Source organism: Numenius arquata, chromosome 4 (assembly GCF_964106895.1).
Source record: "Numenius arquata chromosome 4, bNumArq3.hap1.1, whole genome shotgun sequence".
Classification (NCBI taxonomy): Eukaryota; Metazoa; Chordata; class Aves; order Charadriiformes; family Scolopacidae; genus Numenius; species Numenius arquata.
Window position 1 is genome coordinate 35,347,553 of NC_133579.1, and position 17,931 is coordinate 35,365,483.

The 17,931-nt window shown below is 38.0% G+C and overlaps 1 protein-coding gene across 1 annotated transcript in view; it reads right to left on the minus strand.

The window, feature by feature from the left end:
- The window catches only part of GABBR2 (gamma-aminobutyric acid type B receptor subunit 2), a 486,116-nt gene that overhangs the window by 162,168 nt on the left and 306,017 nt on the right, over positions 1 to 17,931 (minus strand). The window contains exons 10-12 of the mRNA XM_074146426.1: positions 9,167 to 9,247; positions 5,329 to 5,479; positions 4,708 to 4,840 (exon numbers count right to left, since the gene is read on the minus strand). Coding sequence (XP_074002527.1) covers positions 4,708 to 4,840; positions 5,329 to 5,479; positions 9,167 to 9,247 — 365 coding nt within the window. The remainder of the gene's footprint in view (positions 1 to 4,707; positions 4,841 to 5,328; positions 5,480 to 9,166; positions 9,248 to 17,931) is intronic.

Sequence of the window (17,931 nt, forward strand, 5' to 3'; positions counted from 1 at the left end):
TCTTAAAAGTAAAGCGTGAAATTCTCAGTAGAATGTATTACGGAAGTCTAAACGTTATGATCATATCTAATATCTCTCTATTTTAAGTATCTCTATTTAGTATGTCAGCTTAAACTCTATTCATAGGATATGTCACTGGCATTGCTAATTTGAGTCTCTCTCTTCCATATAATAAATGCTTTCAATTATTTTTCCACTTGCTTGCATTTTTCCAGTTGGCATCACATCTCGTTTCACACCCTTAGTTCTAACTTCTTTTTTGCTATGATACCATGGTAATTCTGAGATTAAAAACAAAGATAGATCATTCTCATTCTCTCTCTCTCCCTCATACCTGAAGCACTTTCTACTTTGGCATACAAATGCATTTAATGAAATATTGTATTGCTTTTCCTTTTGCTGTATGACCAATAAAGTTGTTATTAAGTAAGACATGATCTAATGGTTCTACACTGACCACTTTCTCAGAATTCACTGCTTTGGATAGTTTTAATTCCATGTAATTGGAGCTTTACAATATGACACCTAATTTCTAATTCTGACACGGGACTAAATAATGCTACATTTGGTATTATGAATTCTTACCATAAGAACACAAATTACTATGTATTTAAATATACTTGATTACTTTTCTGTAGAGAATGAGCATACCGAGATAAAAATGGGTTAGTTTGGGAACCAGTTACCCACTCTGACACAGAGTCAACACTATATAATTTCAAAGACATGTAAGTCACCCCTACCCAGTAAATTATTTCACCATATGTTTGAAATGCTTTGGTGGCTCTCAAATACATTTAACACTTGCTTCTGTGTTTCAGCATATTAACTTACATACCACATCCTCCTACAACCACTGCCTTGCAGAGTGTAAAATGGTAGTACAACTTAAAGAAGAAATCCTTTGAAATTTTCAGGAGTTACTGGTGTAGTTTTGGATCATGTTTAAGTGCTCTCGGAATATTACAGCATAAAACATATGCCATATGTAGATATAGATTGTAGAAAAGTCAAAAAGTATCAGAGATTGCAAAGCACTTCACCATCCAAACAATGCTACAAACACTGTGCTATAGAGGAAGCATACACAATATTTTGGAATGTAATACCTATAATTTGGAAACCATTTTTCCTCAATTTTGTGGGTAGACTCAGGAGCATTTAAGGACGTCCTGTAAGTGTTGTCAAAAAATTACCATATATAACATATCTAATTAAATAAACTTGCTATTGTGATTATAGGGGTAATATGGTGAGATATAATTGCTTTTGAAATATAGAAGACAAAGAAGGTGATCACTTGGCTTAGAGAGGGGATAACACTAATGACAGCTTTGTAGTTTTGCATGTGCTTATAAAAGCTGAATCAAAATTTTTACTTCCCTGGAAACAAAACCTCTCCTTTCACTGACATGGCTCTTCTCTGTGCCTGAGATGTAGTTGTTATACCCACATGGTTTTGGCTCAATGGCTTTTTATGATCACTTCCCATTGTAGCCGGTTCTTTTAAAGACTAAGTCATAGTCTTGCATAAAATGGGAATTTTAAGCTAATGTCTAATATGGCTACAATAGGTAATCAAAATCATGCATTTCCAGGGAAATGAATGATCAAGAGAGATGCGTACTGGCCTGATACTGAACCAGTATCTGTAAGTAGTCCTTATGAAACTACTAAGTATATTGCCCATACAGAAAGATGGATGTTCATGACATGGAGCCAAATGTACATGCTGGACCCAGCACTTAGTAGATAGTTTTGGGGAGAAAGGAGGAGAGACAGAAGAGTTACTGAACAGAAAAGTGGCTTTGTCTCCTATATTTATGAATTCCCCATCATTAATTCAGAGTTTTCTATATACAAGGAAGGTGCATTGCCACAGTCAAAGGTAGCCATGCAAAAATTATTTCTAAGAGAAGCACAAGCTATCTTATTGAAAAAAAAAAATAATTGGATGAGGAAATTTTGTAAGAATTATTTTAATGACCAGGAGGTTAGGAAAAAATTTCCTGATACATTGCTTCTGAAGGGTTTCTTGCATGTATGACCATCATACTAATCGCTGATAGAGCTGGGATTCATAAGATAAATCAGTAACCACGCACAGGAAGGCACAATCAGATATGCTTCTGTACTGGACTGAAAACCTGGAAAGCCAAGATTGGGGACAAATCTCACAGACTCTACTCTGTTGATATAACATTTAACTATGTTGAAAAAAAGTTAATCTCTGTTTAAGGCATATGGCTATGCTTCTTAATCATAGTTTGGCTTTAAGAACACAGTATTCTTCCCCACCCCTTTCTTTTATTGGTCAGTTAAGTAAAGGAGTTATCTTACTCAAGTGCCAGACCAGATCTTTCCCTCTATGCAGACAGACAAACAGACTTAACATAATGTGACAGATATAAATATAAAAAAAAGAAGATATATGTAAGATAAGACAGAATAAAGCAGCCCTTTCTTAAATTTTGATGCATTTAGAATATGAGAATAGTGGTTACATTTTGAGAAGCAAATTAGAGGAAAATCAGAGAGCAAAAATGTTCTAGCTCAGAGACAAAGGATTTTGGATGTTGGTTCATTTTTCAGAGTTAAGACTGAACTGTTTCACATCTAAAGAAGGACTTAAATTTAGTTTTATATAGCTAAATCTGGATGGGAACCTGTTCCCTAGAACAGCTCTGTGCTGATAAGTACCTCTGGTTGCCACTTTCTTTCCTTCTGTTCAGCAGTGTTGGCTGCTTCAAGAGGAGGGCTGTAGCCTAGTCACACAACGGCCTACAGCCTGGCAGTGAAGTTACAAGCACCTCAAGGCTGAGCAGACATCAGGACCTAAAATTTTCTCCCTGACACTAGGTTCTTCTGCAACCAAGAGTGAGAAATGAATGGGGACTGACATCAACAACTGGCTACCTAAGGACACTTCAGCTCCATTAGAAGCTGTTTCACAAAAAATGGCATAATTGCTGGATAAAATACAGGTGCTGGCATCTTCCACTTCCTATTGGCCCCTATGTATTCAGAGACTTATATACTGGTTTGGGAGTGGTGAACAGGATTGTCCTTTTGAAGCCTTTGAGGCACCTCTTTCTACTGGCTGTACAGAGAATTTACACCTTAGCTGTAGGAAGACTGGATATTCTCTCCTTCTCCTGTCTTTTGCTGTTAATTCTTAGGTGACTAAAATACATCTGTGTCCAGGCCCAACTAAGGAAGCTAAGACTGCATAAAAATCCTATACATACATATATACTATATCTTCTAGCGCATCTTGGCAGGTCTCCAGTGTTTTGAAAAGATATCACTGAACAAGTCATATGATATTTCACTTCTATAATGGTTCTAGTCAGTATGGAGGACTTCAGCTGAAATACAGGGTTGTATCTGCACCAAGAAGCTTTAGGCATCCAAAGTTCATGCTTTGAGTTATTCTCTGGAAGTAAACTTCCTCTCTCTCCAATGATGACACCAGAAATTCAGACTCCTAAAAAGAGATGCTGTGAACTGCATCTTTCTAGAGACCTGAAGAAGGATCAAAAACATAGCGAGGATAACTCCTGAGTAAGTCTGATATTCTTAGGCAATGGGCCAAGTATAGTCTTAGGATTTTTTTTAGGAGAAAATATTTGATATACTTTAAATGCTGTTTGTACTGTTTTTGGAAGGAATATCCTTGCAGTGAAGTTCTTTCCCTTTCTTTGAAATGGCCTCTGTAAGTCAGGCTGTTTCCAGAATTTTGTTTGGAATCCTCTGTCATAAAGGGTTGAGTCCATCAATACTAAGAATTATAAAGTTGCACTGACAAAAGCAGAAGACTACTGTAGGCAACAGTAAGACAAAGTACTTGAGTCTTTGGTCCTCGTATTTTAAACTTTTCCAGTTTGTTGTCCAAGTAGGATTTCTATGAGATAGTTCATGACAAGCAATATTCTGCATGGAACTCTAGCTGCTATATAATGACTCTGCTATTAGTCATATAAATTACTCTTACACGGGAGCTGAGAATGTACTGTAGTTGGAAGTGGTGGCTGTTTGCAGCGTGCAATCAGCTTCCAATACTAGCCAAAAAGCAACAGTAGCTAAACCCCCCTACCAATTCATGTAGCAAATCCAAACCACAGAGATGTCCTTATTACAGTGAGCAATTTATACATTACAATCTTCTAGCTGGATGTATTTAATTTGGTTTCAGAGTTGCTTGCTTTAATTTAATTAGAATATATTATACGTGGATCTAGGCTTGTGCGAGTTTATAGTGTAGCCTGGAAATAGTAGTAGAAATCTTTGGAGATTCAGCCAAAAAGACTGAATAAAAAGAACCAGATAAGCAGCAGTCATGAAGTCTAAGATAATATAGAATCTCTAAAGAAAACATAGTAGCTTCACAGGTATTACCAGTTGTCATGCTACAAACACAACCTTTAATCATCTTCATACATATAATTTCAAAACAAGAAAGTACATGTACTCTTTTAGTCTGAGGCCAAATCCCAATGCACCTGAAGCTTTCACTAATAATAATAATAATAATAAAATAGCTTTGTGCATGTTTCAGAATTTGGTCCCAGAAGATACCCCAGGAAAGAACTAAGAGAATGAATGAATAAATGGAATGAGACATCCAACTATTGAACTTTTCTGTTTGCATTTCTCGCACAGCTTCCTGCAAGACTATCTTCAACTAGAATATATGGAATTACTTACTGTGCAAAGTGTCTCAAATGTCTTTTCGGAGACAAAGGATCCATCAAGACCAAAAAGAAAAATAGATGCATAAGAAAGCATCCCTCCAAGGATAATAAGGTTGTTCATGTAGGGACTGGACATCTTTATTAGTCTATGGACAAAAGGTGATAGCGCATTAAAGAAGACAAGATTATTGCTAGGCTATTAGAGCAATAAAGAAGAGCTTTTTGTAACCAGGCAAACAGATAACCCTTCTTGTAGAACTCCCTGAAATCTATAGGCATGCACACTATTTGCTGGTTTATGAAGTCTAGCGTTGTTTCAGGTTTTTGAATGTTTAGTAAAAAGATCTCCTATTTTACTGATGGATTTATTAGCTAGGGTTAATGTTAATAGCAGACAGTCAAACATAAATAAAAAAATTACACTTTCCAGACAGAATAAAAGAGCTTCTCTTAACAGATAGACAATCTGTTTCAATGTGAATATATTACACAGTGATGTCAATTAAATAGTTCTAAAATATCATCTTTCCACAGTTTTAACATTTTCGTTATATATATGTATTCATGACAGACTCTACAAACATGGCATTTAAATATGAAAGAAGTAGTGGCACAAGTAATATGAATGCCTTACTTCTGATTTCTGTTTTTGATGTTAAAGAACAAGAAAGCACTGGCCATTATCATTCCTAGGATGGTGAGGGCTGAGAGGATGCTGTAGAGAGGCAGGGAGATTTTGCGTAGCTCCTCTTGTATAATCGTTTTGTCCTTTGGAGGCTCAAGTCCTAGAATTACAAGAAGAAAAAATGCTAAAGCTCAGCCAGGTGTAGAATTTCTCTAAGAAAATATGCTTCTCTCCTCAGTACTATACCTCAATTTAGCAGATTTAGCAACTGTAAACCAGATCAGCAGCTGATGAAATCATTGACTTTGATAGACATACGTTAGTCACATTGATTGACAAGAAGGTTTGTATTTCTGGAGCAGATAAACATCGTATTTGGAAGAAAAAACACAACAAAATCCTAATGCAGAACCCCGTAAAATATATGCTAACTATCCTTATTTTAAAGTGTAAATAAACGCTAAAATGCATACTATGACTGTAAAGTTTACCAGGAGGTTATGCTTTCCTGAAACAAGTGACAGAGAAACGAATAGAAAGAAGAGAGCATTGTATTTCTGCATACTTCCATTGTCACCAGGGCAAATTCAAACAGCCTGTCTAGATACTTACCACAGCTGGATACCAGCCTTGGTGTGGTGTCACTGGGTCAGAGTGTCATGGTTTCAGCTGGGATAGGGCTGACTTTCTTGCTAGCAGCTGGTGTCATGCTATATTTTGGATTTGGTATGAGAAATAGTGTTGGTAAAACACTGATGTTTTTGTTTGTTGCTAGGCAGTCAAGGCCTTTTCTGATCCTCACACTGCCCTGCCAGCGAGCAGGCTGGGGGGCCACAAAAAGTTAGGAGGAGACACAGCCAGGACAGCTGACTCCAACTGACCAAAGGGATATTCCATACCATATGATGTTGTGCTCAGCATATAAAGCCAGGGGAAGAAGAAGGAATGGGAGGGACCTTCGGAGTGATGGTGTTTGTCTTCCCAAGTAACCACTATACACGACAGAGCCCTGCTTTCCTGGAGATGGCTGAACACCTGCCTGCTGATGGGAAGAAGTGAATGAATTCCTCGTTCCGCTTTGTTTGCATGTGCAGCTTTTGCTTTACCTGTTAAACTGCCTTTATCTCAACTCATGAGCTTTTCTCACTTTTACTCTTCTGATTCTCTCCCCCATCCCAGCTGGGGGAAGTGAGCAAGCGGCTGTGTGGTCCTGGTTGTCGGCTGGGGTTAAACCACGACACAGGGGCTGATGGCCCTGGGGGGCTGAAATGGGGTCCTGGGCCGTGGGTAGGGTGGGGGAAGCCCCAGACAGGTGGATGCCAGGCAGGGTCATTAGTACCCTCGGAACTCCACAGAATATGGAACAATATCAAAAAATAGATATCAAAGGTTCTATAGGGACAGGTCCACTTTTCAAATCCCTGTAGATGTAGACTTAAATGTCTGACTTAAAAACTATGTTTAAAGCCATGTACTTGATCGACAGTCAGCTCCCACTAATTAAAGGCCTCTCCATCTAATTTGAATTACTGTCCAACACCTGCAATAAAGCTCTGCATTCCCTACTTCCCACACTCCATTTTACCTGCTTACTAAATTTTTCGTTGGTGCAGGGGTTTGGCAAAAGGTCTTTTGCATCACTGTCTTCCTTTGGAAAGGGATTTGTGCGCCCTACAGTGCCCAAGCCTGTCCTTTCACATCATCTCTCCATGGGGCTGTGAGGACGACCACATGGGGACAAGCAGCTTCATTTCACAAAATGGCTGCACAGGTAGAGCTCTGTGGACCCACTGAATATTCAAGGATTTATACAATAAAACAGCTTTATACCAGTTAAGCTGAAACAATTCAGGCAATGGAAACTTGCTATCCTTTTGTCTTTACACCCAACAATTCTGCAAAAAAAATTTCCTTTCAGGTGATCCCAATACAGTGACAGTCAAGGGACCATTTGCTGATTTGATATTGGAGAAAAGTAGCTGAGATTCTCCCCCTTTTCTCCTTTCGCACCTCAGAGCATGCATTTACAGTGCATGACACTTCACAAAAGTAGACAAGAAGTAACAAGCCAAAAACACAATAAAGCACATGCCTGAATTAAAAGAACTAATATTAATGAAAAAAAAAAACCACTCTATGGTATCTAAACATATACAGAGTATATTGATGATTTATATTTATTAAATATAAACAAACAGTGATTCTATAAAATGTATTTTCTTATTTGTGCAATGGCCATTCAATTCAATTATTTCTAATATCAGGAATTACTGTTCTCTTGTGTGCAGTTTTATGCAATGGTTTAAACAGGGCTATATTTACTGCTCTCATCTCAAATATTTAATGTTACTAAGTTTTTTATAAGCCTGGATGATGTAACAACAGTGTCCTCCACATCAAATATATGACTACATCGATGAAAAGTTAAGGTGGTTAACTGGAGGAGGTCCACTGTGAGTCACATAATGCATCTTATGACAAATATAAGACAGGATATGGGTGGAAGGAACACCAGATGTGGTCAGAACAAGAATTAGGAGTCTGATCCTGAAAAAAGCCTGAACAGAGTATTTTTCCCGTTATCTACTGTCCATAAAGGGATGGAGTTATTGACAAAACCTATCTCCTGTTACTTGCTTCAACCTGCATATATTCTCTGGAAATGAATGGCATTGAATCAGTATACAACTACATCATCATTTCCTCCTTGCAGCAAAAATAATCTGCTGGGTCACAGACTTTGGCAATGGGGACAGATTCTGCACTTTTCATTTTCAAAACCTCATTCTCTGGACAGATGTGAGAAGTGCATGTAGCTGTGATATTGTAAGTCCAGCAAAGGATACCAAAAGGAAAGGTGGAAAGCTCCAGCAGATGGACAAGCAGTTATGGATTAGATCACTGCAGTGAAACGCCAGTCATGCTCATGCAGGCATTGGGTTTGGTGCACTGGAGTCGGGTGTTGAGCACTGGATACAGCAGCTTGATACTCATTCACCAGTCCCATGGGAAACCCCACAGATCTCATGAAGCCAACACTACTCTCCATTACTGAATTGCACCATAGCAGACCTTAAGATGAAATCTTAATTCAAAAATAACGTATATGCTCATATTTAACAGGAGAGACCCTTAAAACTCATTTCAGCTGACATCTGGTTGCCATGATCATATGCTCAGAAAGCCGTGGGTCTGCCCACACTCCAACTCCTGTGAAGGCAGAGGAAGTCCCCATTTTTACTTTGGAGCAGCATGGGATAAAAAATGGCCAGAAGACCCAGCAACACAGGCTATAAACCTGCTGTGGACCTTGGGAATGCTGCTGGGTTGAACACCCTCTCTGGCCCTGTTTCACATGGGCCATCTTAAAGCTAGACTTGGTATTTTGAAAACCTATTTTCTATCTGCCTAACAGACAGCTCCAAAGAGAAACAACCCCCTCCTTGTGTGTGCAAACACAGCACACGAGAGCATTTCACAGGTGAGATGAACTGGGGGAGTGGGAAATGGGGATGAAATTAGAACATTATTGATCGGTGGAGATTAAATAGAAGACATATCTGCAGCTTGTTGAAATATCAAAGAACATCTGTGTACACATACAAATTTGAAATTGTCCTGGTCACTGGAATGAAAAACAAGTATACAATATCAAAACATTGTGATTGTCTGTTCAGAATTCTCCTTCTGTTTTTTTTAAGCACAGCTCAGTTACCTTTCTCTTTATAGAGTGTCATAGCTTTTTGATATTAAAATCCTAAAGCAGTTCTCTAACAGCATGCAATCTTATAAACTACATACAGCTATTCATGTCATTCCTGTACTTCTTTCCAGTTTTCTCTCCTACCTTGGAACCTGATGCTGTTGTTGATTATTTCCAATGTGTCAGCCACAGCATTGTACTCTCCCACCTTCACTTCCTTTCTTTCTGCAGAGAAACAAACAAGAGTGATTGTTTATGGCAGTTCAAATGTTCTCAATTATTTAACTGATTTTGCCTTTTTTTTGACAGTATGTCAATGGGAAAAGAAATATGCCTGAAGTGCATGATTTATTAAAGGAGAATGCCAGACAGCTAACAACATTAAAAGAAATATTTCTGATTCTTTAAAGAAATTGAAAGTATTTTTAAGAACTCATTTACATAAATAGGGAATTGTTGTTATTGGGCACAGAGATCTCCAGTTTAAAGATCACAGACTTACTGGCTCATACCACACAGGACATTTTGCTGTGAAAACAAGTATTGCTAAATCACGTTTCCCTCTCATTTAAACAACTAGGACATTTTGCTTAGTGAAGTATTTCCCAGGGGAGTCGTAGTTGCAGGCTCCAGCCAGTATGGAGTAGACTGGCTAGTTAATAGATACGCTGGAAATCTAATCTCTTATTCTGACCGGGAATTAGCAACTCATTAGTACCCTGACTGCAAAACATACTGTGTTATATAATTAAAGCCAATGTGCACTTGAGCTAAAATTTTAGTGTTACTCTCATCTGCTGTTTTGGGACTACCGTCACATATACGGCCTTCTTGTATCTAAGGGAGTAGAGTAATGCAGATATAGGAACTTAATTTGTTTGGCTGCTGCCTTGGCCACAGTAGCTGGGACTCTGGCGCATATTTGTCCCACCCTACTGATGACATCTGGCATCAATTAATTTCTGTTATTTCTGTTGGGGTTTTGGTACAGCTTAGAAGTGCAAGAACTTACTAAATTACCACTTTTACACTCAAACTTTTACATTTTGGTCAGAGACTTATAAAACACAGGCACATTGGCTAAAGCTTTCTTTGATGAGCTGGCACAGCAGAGCCAAAAATTTCCTTTCAAGCCTCTGTGCCTGGCATGCACAACCCAATTTACATTTAAATTCTGAGCTCATGACCCTATTTGTGACACTGATTTTGGGAGCTGATGATCTTGAACTAGACGGCAAATTTGAAAAGACAGTATTTCACCCAACAGCACCATATTAACCTTTTCTCCTTTCTCACTCAAAGTGATTGTGCCTGTTCAGCTCTGCTGAATGGAGCAGCAAGCTCCATTTTAGTAAAATCTGCAGGCTGATTAATACTAATCTGAGAGCTCACAAGAGGCAAAAGTTTTCCTTACATAAAGCACACTTCTTACTGTTAATATTGTTTATGCAGAATTGTAGACTGGGCTGCAAATCTTGCAGAAATAGCTAGTCATTTGCTACACCCCCATCAAAAGCTGGAGTTTGCAATTCTGAAAACTGATTTGCCTTTCACATGAGCATGATCCACTTGTGGCGCCCTAAGACTAGTTTGGAATAAAAGCACGGTCCCCCTGGTCTCCAGCAGCAGTTTCACAAAGCCCATCCACACAGCATTACACACTCTTAGGAGTAAACATAAACCTATACTTTCTATCATCGGCTGAAAATTTGTTGTGAAACAAATATATGCATAAATCCTTGACAGTCTTAAACAATAAAATCTTCCCAGTAGTCATCTAAAAGCTAAAACGGTTACTGCTAAAAACGGAACCAATTCACTTCTGTCTGTATTTGTAGCATGACAGCTATTACCTGTAGATCCAAAACATCAAAACACAACCTAGAGAGGAGAGACAAACACCAGAATGCAAACTGACATACAGTTTGCGCATTAGATGCCAAATACTCCACAGCACCTACTTACACCAAACGGGGAGGCCAGGCACCTTGGTGTTGTTCTAACCAAAACTTTACAGCAACAGGCTAAAACCTGACAGCTCTGATGAACAATGAAGAGAAAAGAGTAATTGCTCCACAAACATTTCTGTATGGAGCAGTTACTGGGACTGGATTAGACGTGAGAAGCACATAACAGTTGTGGAAGCATACACAAAAGACAGCGTAAATCTGTGATCTACTGATTAAGGTACTGCAATTGACAAATTTTTTCTGTGGTAGCTTCACGTGACGTGAAATGCCATTCCCTCTCAACATTGATAAATCCTTACATGGCTTCCTTTACAGATAAAAGTAACACTGAGAATGTGCCTATGATGGTAATTGCAATGTAGTGCAATGTAGATGAGGCAGCCTTCAACAAACAAGCCTGGTGTTAGGTCCCGGTCGGGTTCTCACACCTGGGCACCAGAAGCTAGCCCTTGTAGGAATAGACCTTGGTAGAGCTGTTGAGAGAATCAAATTTTCATAGCAGACTAAGCTGAAGAGCAAGACTATTTGGAACTTAGAAACCCAAGAGTGTGAAAAAAAAAAAAAAAGTATTCAGTACCTAGGAACCACATTATCAATGCCTCGTCCATTACAAATGGAAAAGGAGAGTTCATAGTGCACATACCAAATTTTATTGAAGTCAAGAAATGTCATAAAGATGTTTGATATCTTAAAGTAGTTGCAATTGTGGAAAGTAGCTTATGAGGAAAATAAACCATATTTTTATTGAGAGGAAGGATATACTATCCATATCATAGTATGATTACAGAACTGCTGCAGGGGAGACACAGTCCTTGTGCTCTTTCGTACTCCCAGCAAACTACAGCTGTTGGTTTTTCAGTTCCCCAAGCACAAGTGGTGATCAATGACAAAGTCACCTCGAAATATTAATTAAAGGAAGCAAGGAGGCAGCAGTATGACATCGCTAAGAATGTGACTGCAGGCTCCACTTTTCTATATGTTGTTCCCTCATGTTCCCTTTCGAAATTCTGAATTATTCAAGTCAGTTTACTGATTATATAATGTAGCTCATATCTGTTAAAATCTCCGTGTTCAACAACAAAAGGACAGGAGGAAGTGTAACCCCTTCAAACAAATACACCAACAAAATGCTTTATGCAATATTCAGAATGCAACGTTGGCTTCTTTCTGTAGTTCTTTCATTGTTTTTAACTTGTTCTTTCCGTACTCATGATAGAGAGATCTTACCGAAACCCCCCTGCTCAGGTTAAAATGATGAAGAAAAATATGCAGGAAAATATACTTGTTCTGTGAGATAATGTTTGCCCATAGCATGACAGGAGCAGTGCGATTTTAGAACTTGAATCTGCAGCTGTTCTTTCACACAGGAACAGAAAAGTATGAAAACTGACGAACCCAAAGAAAACTGGCCTGGAAATATGTGACTGAAAACTACACTTAACAGAATTATAAACAACTAATTCTTTTCGTTAATTAATTGTCAAAGAATAGATTACTGATATGGCCAATAGGAAAGCCTTCTGCCAACAAAGAACTGGACTACTCTTAAAGGTGAATTAAAAGGTTTTCTTCAACTGGTTTTATTGCAGAATTTTATAGCGCACTTTAAGCAACTCCAGACAAATTGATCACTACCACTTAATTAATTGGGCCACATTTTACAAAGTTAATGCAACAGATTTTTAATTGCATATTAAGTTCTGGTTGAATAAAAGCAAAAATAATCCTGCAACTGACATCAGCCAAGTAAAACAAACTTACCAAAATGCACAACAATATTTTGATTTCCAGTGTGACTGATAACCACTTTCATTGGGAATTTTCAGATGAAACTATGCTTAGTTTCAGTTCCTTTCACTATATGTCATAATTTCCATTTCCACTACATTTTTGTATGTGTGCTTATACACACCTCATGAAGATAATTTCTACTGAGAGACTTTTAAGGATGAGAGAAAGCACTTGCAATGCACAAGAGATGGGACAGATGGATTTCCTTTGTTTTCCTCTATGTAGACAATGCTGACTAGCTCCTAATGATGCTAAGACTTTGTCTGTATCTAACATTTATAGCACCTTCAGGTATGTCAATCTGACTGAAATGGTACAAATAACCCTAGTGGTGATGCAGTTAAGCCAATATAAAAATGTTTACACCAGTATAATCACCAGTATAATTTATGCCTATAATAGTTAGGGCACGCTGAAATAACACAATATCCTACGAAGTTACAAAAAGATATATTGACATGTGAATGCATTAATGACCTCCTACACATCTAGTTGATTATACCCAAATAAAAAACTATGTCTAGTCCACCAGAACAAAGACAAATTAATAAGTCTGCCCTAACATTACCATGATGCCCAAACTGCATGGCCGTAAACGAAAATTAAGGATCTCAAAGCTCTAACTAGCCTACCATAGCTTGAAATGACTTATACTTTGTTATGTCACTGCAGCTCTTTATAACGTTAGAATCCCATGCAAACTACAAAGACAAACATATGCAAGTGATGAGTATTCCCTTTCCAACAAATATAAAGTGAATTTTAAAGTAAACTCAATAAACTTGCTATGGACTATTCTCAAGACAAACTAAAGGTTTCTGAGGCTTCTCATCTAAAGGACACTTAGGCTATTCTCAACTTAGAAGCAGCAGAAAAGAGCATAACCTATAGCTGAAAGAATACACAATATCTAGGTCTTAGTTTGTCCTGAAAAAAAACTCCCTGCATAAGGTGCCACCTTCATGTCTTCTTCTCCTTGGAAAGTTTTTCAAAATTTTTTTACATGGCTCCTCCAACTTCCCTATTCAGGAAATTATCAGTGTACTCCCTGAAAAACCTTACTCTGACATCAGTTTAACAGACCCTTCTCCCACTCTTTATCAATTGCCCCTCTTGCTTAACTGTTGTAATTCAGTGGGAGTAATTAGATGCTTAGCACATTAGGAAATTCTGCTGCATATTCAGCACTTAGCAGCCTCCCTCAGGATCCAATATTATTAAACCTTGTCCTACAGCAGAAACATATATCTCTTGCACATTGTTCCTCTTCCATGCATTGCAGCCCAACAGGACTGCTGGCAGCCATGGGAAATATTTACTCATCAGATCTCATAAGAGTTTTCAAAAATGCCCAAGTGGGTGCCAATAGGTGAAGCTGAGCATGGATCATACACACTTGAAATGTTTAAAGGTACTTAGGAAGAGAATAAGACTTGTATACCCATACATTTGAAAAGCTTTTCATTTCAAATTTCAAATGACCCCTAGATATTAATCACAAATCATGCCAGTGCACAAGTACTCACACTTTCAAAGATGCATCTATCTAACTTATCTGAAAGTTCACCATTTACAAGCTATTGGCAACTCATTGAGAGGTTCAGTCCAGTGATGGGTGCACAGACACATTACATTGTGCTGTCCTGAGGCTCACCTTTCTCCAATTTGGCTTCTGTTCACATTCCCTTTTAAAGGGCGAATAGTTTTCTTTAGCACTTTAAACTGTCAGTCACCTAGCAATTATTTGTCACTGGCAGGTCTTAGCTCTTCTTTCTCATTCCCTCTATTGCCTGCTGCGAAGGCTCCTGAAGAGGTACTGTGCCACACTGAGCGACAGCAATCCTGCGACCAAGGGTGCTCAGAGAACAAGTCCCAGGAAAGAAGATGGGCTGAACACAAGCAGTGAAAAACCTGAGCTGTAGACTGCAAACTGATGACAAGTCTGAGAACACTTCCCATATCTTAGTAAGTCCCGCATAAATTGCCTGCAAAGTCTCTTCTAACCTGTCTTACCTTTGTCTCACTCATTTTGAAAGCTGTTTCAGAAACTAATGATCTACCACAGAAGATGGAAATGCTGTTTTAAATGCCTTTACATTACTGAATTAAACCAAGTGTCATGAAAGCTAATTTCCTTCAGAATAAATACAGAAACATTTCATGTTGTGGATCCTGTAGAAACTCTTAGCAAATTAATGTAATCTTAACTTTCATAATATATCCTTGTCAAACAGGACCAGGAAGCTTTTCAGTTATCCTTATCACATATCAGCAATAACCAATAAATGTTGAAAGTTTCCAATTAAAAAAAAATCACAAGAGCAGCTTATAAATAATGAATGAGCAAAGCATTTTTCATGAATTTCTATCCACTTGTAGGCAACCATTTCTTTGTTTAAACACAGAAATGGTGAGATTAAGAATCACAGTTCAAATATGGAAGAAAATGTCAGGTCAGATAGAAGATTATTCTTCAGCTAAAGATGCCAGAAAAGAAAGAATCAAGGAAGAAAAATATGTTACCTTTGCAAAGATTTGAATTACCATAGTTTTTACCCTTTTAATTAGAGTTAAAAATCTGTTTTGCCCAAAGAAATATTGCCTTCATCTTTAACTCCTCTGTAATTATTTCCTTCATTTGAAGTTCTTGTCTAGTATTTTATTTCTGAAATGCTGGATTTCCAGTACACAAAACATACAGGAAATCCTCAGTTATGAGAGCAGTATTTATAGCAAGTGATAATTACTCTTCATAGCCAGTTCTCAAATCCTATCTTTCCTTCATCCATAAAGCAAAACAGACAGAAAGGTTAAACCAGCCAAAGGCCAAACAGTGTATGTCAGCCTTAGAGTCAGGATAAAAGCTAAAAAGTCTTAACCCTGGGCTTATTTCACTACATTAGTAATGGTATTTAGCCAACGGGACATAGTAAGCAAGTAAGCAAGCAGCACATAAAATATCATTAAGTATCCTGAACTCATAAAAAATCTAGTTGCTTTGTAGCCCAAGAAGATTTTTCCATAAAAAGTTCAAGCATCTGCATCTTTAAAAGCTTATAAAAATTAATTTGACTTTCTTTTTAACTTTTGTTTTTACCTTCCTGATATTACATCTGTCTCTTATTTTCTTGGTAGACTGGCTTCTAGCTCTGCATAGAAATTTAGCAATATAGTTCATGTGGATTTAATACCTAAATATCTAGGTATTTATAGATTATGTATCCGAGCTATACAATGAAATAAAAAAATAATGCCTCTGAGTTTAAAGCAATTACTTTTTAAAATCTGAATTGCTAACACCATCACTATGCCTTTCATTAAGGAAACTGAGAAAGTTATAAACAAATACGCAACAATGAAGGCAGATTATCTATGAAGTATAATGACTGGTGTGATGAAGCAAGTGTACAGAGCTTACATTAATTCTCCTAAAAATACATTCCTGTTTCTTAGGATGCTTAATAAATTCCTTGATAGTCTGAAATGAGTTTTTATATGAGATCAAACTTTTTTGGAGTTTAATACTTCCAGCATAAAATCTGAACTGAGAATCATAATCAAACAGTATAAACACTGAAACATGTCAGTAATTTGAATTACCTTTAACTCCATTAAGGAAGTTAAAAGATATAAAGAAATATTCAAAGAGGTACAGTATGATTCTATTTTAGGATACACACATACGCAGTAACTGCAACATCTCAGTCCAGCTAAGAGTTTTCCTATTTTATTGTTCATCTTCCTTTATGATTTGATTAACTTTTCAGAGAATGAAAGTCAACATCATTCTGAGAGTTTATTTGCCAAAGTAAATTATTCTTTGAAGTCATATAGTACCTCAGAGTGCAAGTATACATGTTTTTTAATATTAATATTAATCTGAACTTAACATGCTCTACAAACAAAAATTGATCTTTATTTCACTTATCACTTGGAATCTCCTCTTCCTAGCAGAGTAGAAAACCAGTGTGCTTTTCTTGGCTCAGAATTTACAGTGGGAAATAGCACTGCATGTGTAAAACTACAGGCAGCCACCATGAGAAGGAATTTTCTCAATTATTAAATAACAACACAATTTTATTTATTGTCGTGTGCCTTTAAGTACCTTTACTCTCATACAGTAGTCCATTTTCTACAGTGGGTGTGCTAAGAAATTAAACTGTGCAGACACACAGGCTTGGGTTGGCTTCCCAGGAGACCTCCCAGGAGCTTCCCAGGTTTGAAGGGCCATCCAGGCAGTGACAGGTTTGGACGTGGGTGCCACTGATCTGTGGAGATGTCCCCCTGGCTGCAGCCCAGGGCCCAGCAGCAGCTCCATCTGTCAGAGTCTCTCTGGGAGAGGGACAACTGAAGCCAGGACTGCGCAGGAGGTGGAGGTGCTACTGAGAGAGGCTGTGGCCACGTTCTGTTGCCTCTTGAGATTGATTTCAGAGTGCTGAAATGTCAGAGATGGTAAGGCACAATTCAAGATATACCATGATACTGTACTAATTCAAAGATAAGGGACAGGAAACCATAGGATGGCAGCGTATCCATTTTGACAATCTATGAGACATCCAAAGAAACCCAAGATGACAGCTCTCTTATCCAAGGGGAATAAATGCAATTATTATCTCTCTGGTGCCCTGGAATCTGAATCTAAGTAGGCACAGTGTGCACTATCAGGAGAGTCTGGCAAAAGAAAGGTTTGAATCATTATCAAATTACCAGAGAATGTTTTTTTTTAGTTAACCCAAAAGTTACTCCTAAACTTAAGTCAAATTCACCAAGCAGTGTCATTTAGGGAAGAAATGACTGGGAATGGCACTGCTGTCAAGACAGTAGCCTAATCCCAGCTTCCATCTGCTGGCTCAGCATTTAAGCTTTCCACACAACTCTGACAGAAGATGTGACAGGCCACCACCAGGGGATGGTCTGACAGGAAAGACAGCCTGGGGGACCTAGGCGACCCTGACTCCAGCCCAGCTGCACACTCTGGTTGAATCAGCCAGAAGATGAGGGTGACCTTTTCCTCCTCTAGTATGTTTAATATTCTAGCATTTAATTTGATTTTCTCGTGTTTCACTACACTTACCTAAACATATCTCTTATCTAATTGAAATTTTAAATTCAATTCAGTCTGGAGTACTGCTTATTTTTTGCAGTTCA